At 54.2% G+C, this 759-nt stretch overlaps 1 protein-coding gene across 1 annotated transcript in view; it reads right to left on the bottom strand.

Moving 5' to 3' along the window:
* The window catches only part of PHF19 (PHD finger protein 19), an 18,042-nt gene that overhangs the window by 7,699 nt on the left and 9,584 nt on the right, over nt 1-759 (bottom strand). The window contains exon 9 of the mRNA XM_039866676.1: nt 281-348. Coding sequence (XP_039722610.1) covers nt 281-348 — 68 coding nt within the window. The remainder of the gene's footprint in view (nt 1-280; nt 349-759) is intronic.

Raw genomic sequence — 759 nt, 5'->3', positions numbered from 1 at the left:
GTCAGGAGGTGGGGGGTGGGAGGGGTGGCAAGCCCGTATGGAGCTGAGCCCAGAACCAAAATGTGTCACACTGATGGAGTGGTCAGGGAGGTATCACAAAGGAGATGGGGTGCTCCCTGGATCTTGAAGGATGGATAAGACTTATACAGTCAAAGAGAAGGGGCGGGAGACCCAGGCAGGGAGCACAGCTTGAGCAAAAGCTATGTATGAGGTAGGAAGAACCGTTAGACTGAAATCCCACCTGTCGGGGGCCCCATGGCACCCCCGCCTTGGCACACACCTGCTTTTGTAACTGTTCAGCGCGTTGAGGAGATGCGGTCCTCGGTCCGTCACGGGGGTGCTGGTGAGCTAAGGGGGAGCAGGCCAGCGGGACAGTCAGACCCAGACACATGGCATCTGAAGAGCCCTCCGCCCTGTCCCCTTCCTCTCCAGTCTCCTGATGCTTCTGAGCTCTCCACGTGAGGCCCACTGACTTACTCCATGACCTCTCTGAGCTCAGTTCCTGTCTGTAACTGGGGAGAGTAACTCCTGTCCCAAATGTATCAAGAGCTTTAAAAATGTCTGGGCCCTTAACCCAGAGATGCTACTCCATGGACTCTGTCATACAGACATAATATGAAACATGGAGAAAGCTTTGTGTACAAAACTGTTCACCGCGGCCCTGTTCCCCATGCTGGGCCATTGGGACAAATGGACACGAAACGATACGCCCAACAGGAAGGAAACAAGTAAACTGTAGTGGGAACCAATGCAGACATT

Source organism: Pteropus medius, unplaced genomic scaffold (assembly GCF_902729225.1).
Source record: "Pteropus medius unplaced genomic scaffold, Ma_sr-lr_union100, whole genome shotgun sequence".
Taxonomy (NCBI): domain Eukaryota; kingdom Metazoa; phylum Chordata; class Mammalia; order Chiroptera; family Pteropodidae; genus Pteropus; species Pteropus medius.
This window is presented reverse-complemented; position numbering and strand designations above follow the sequence as displayed.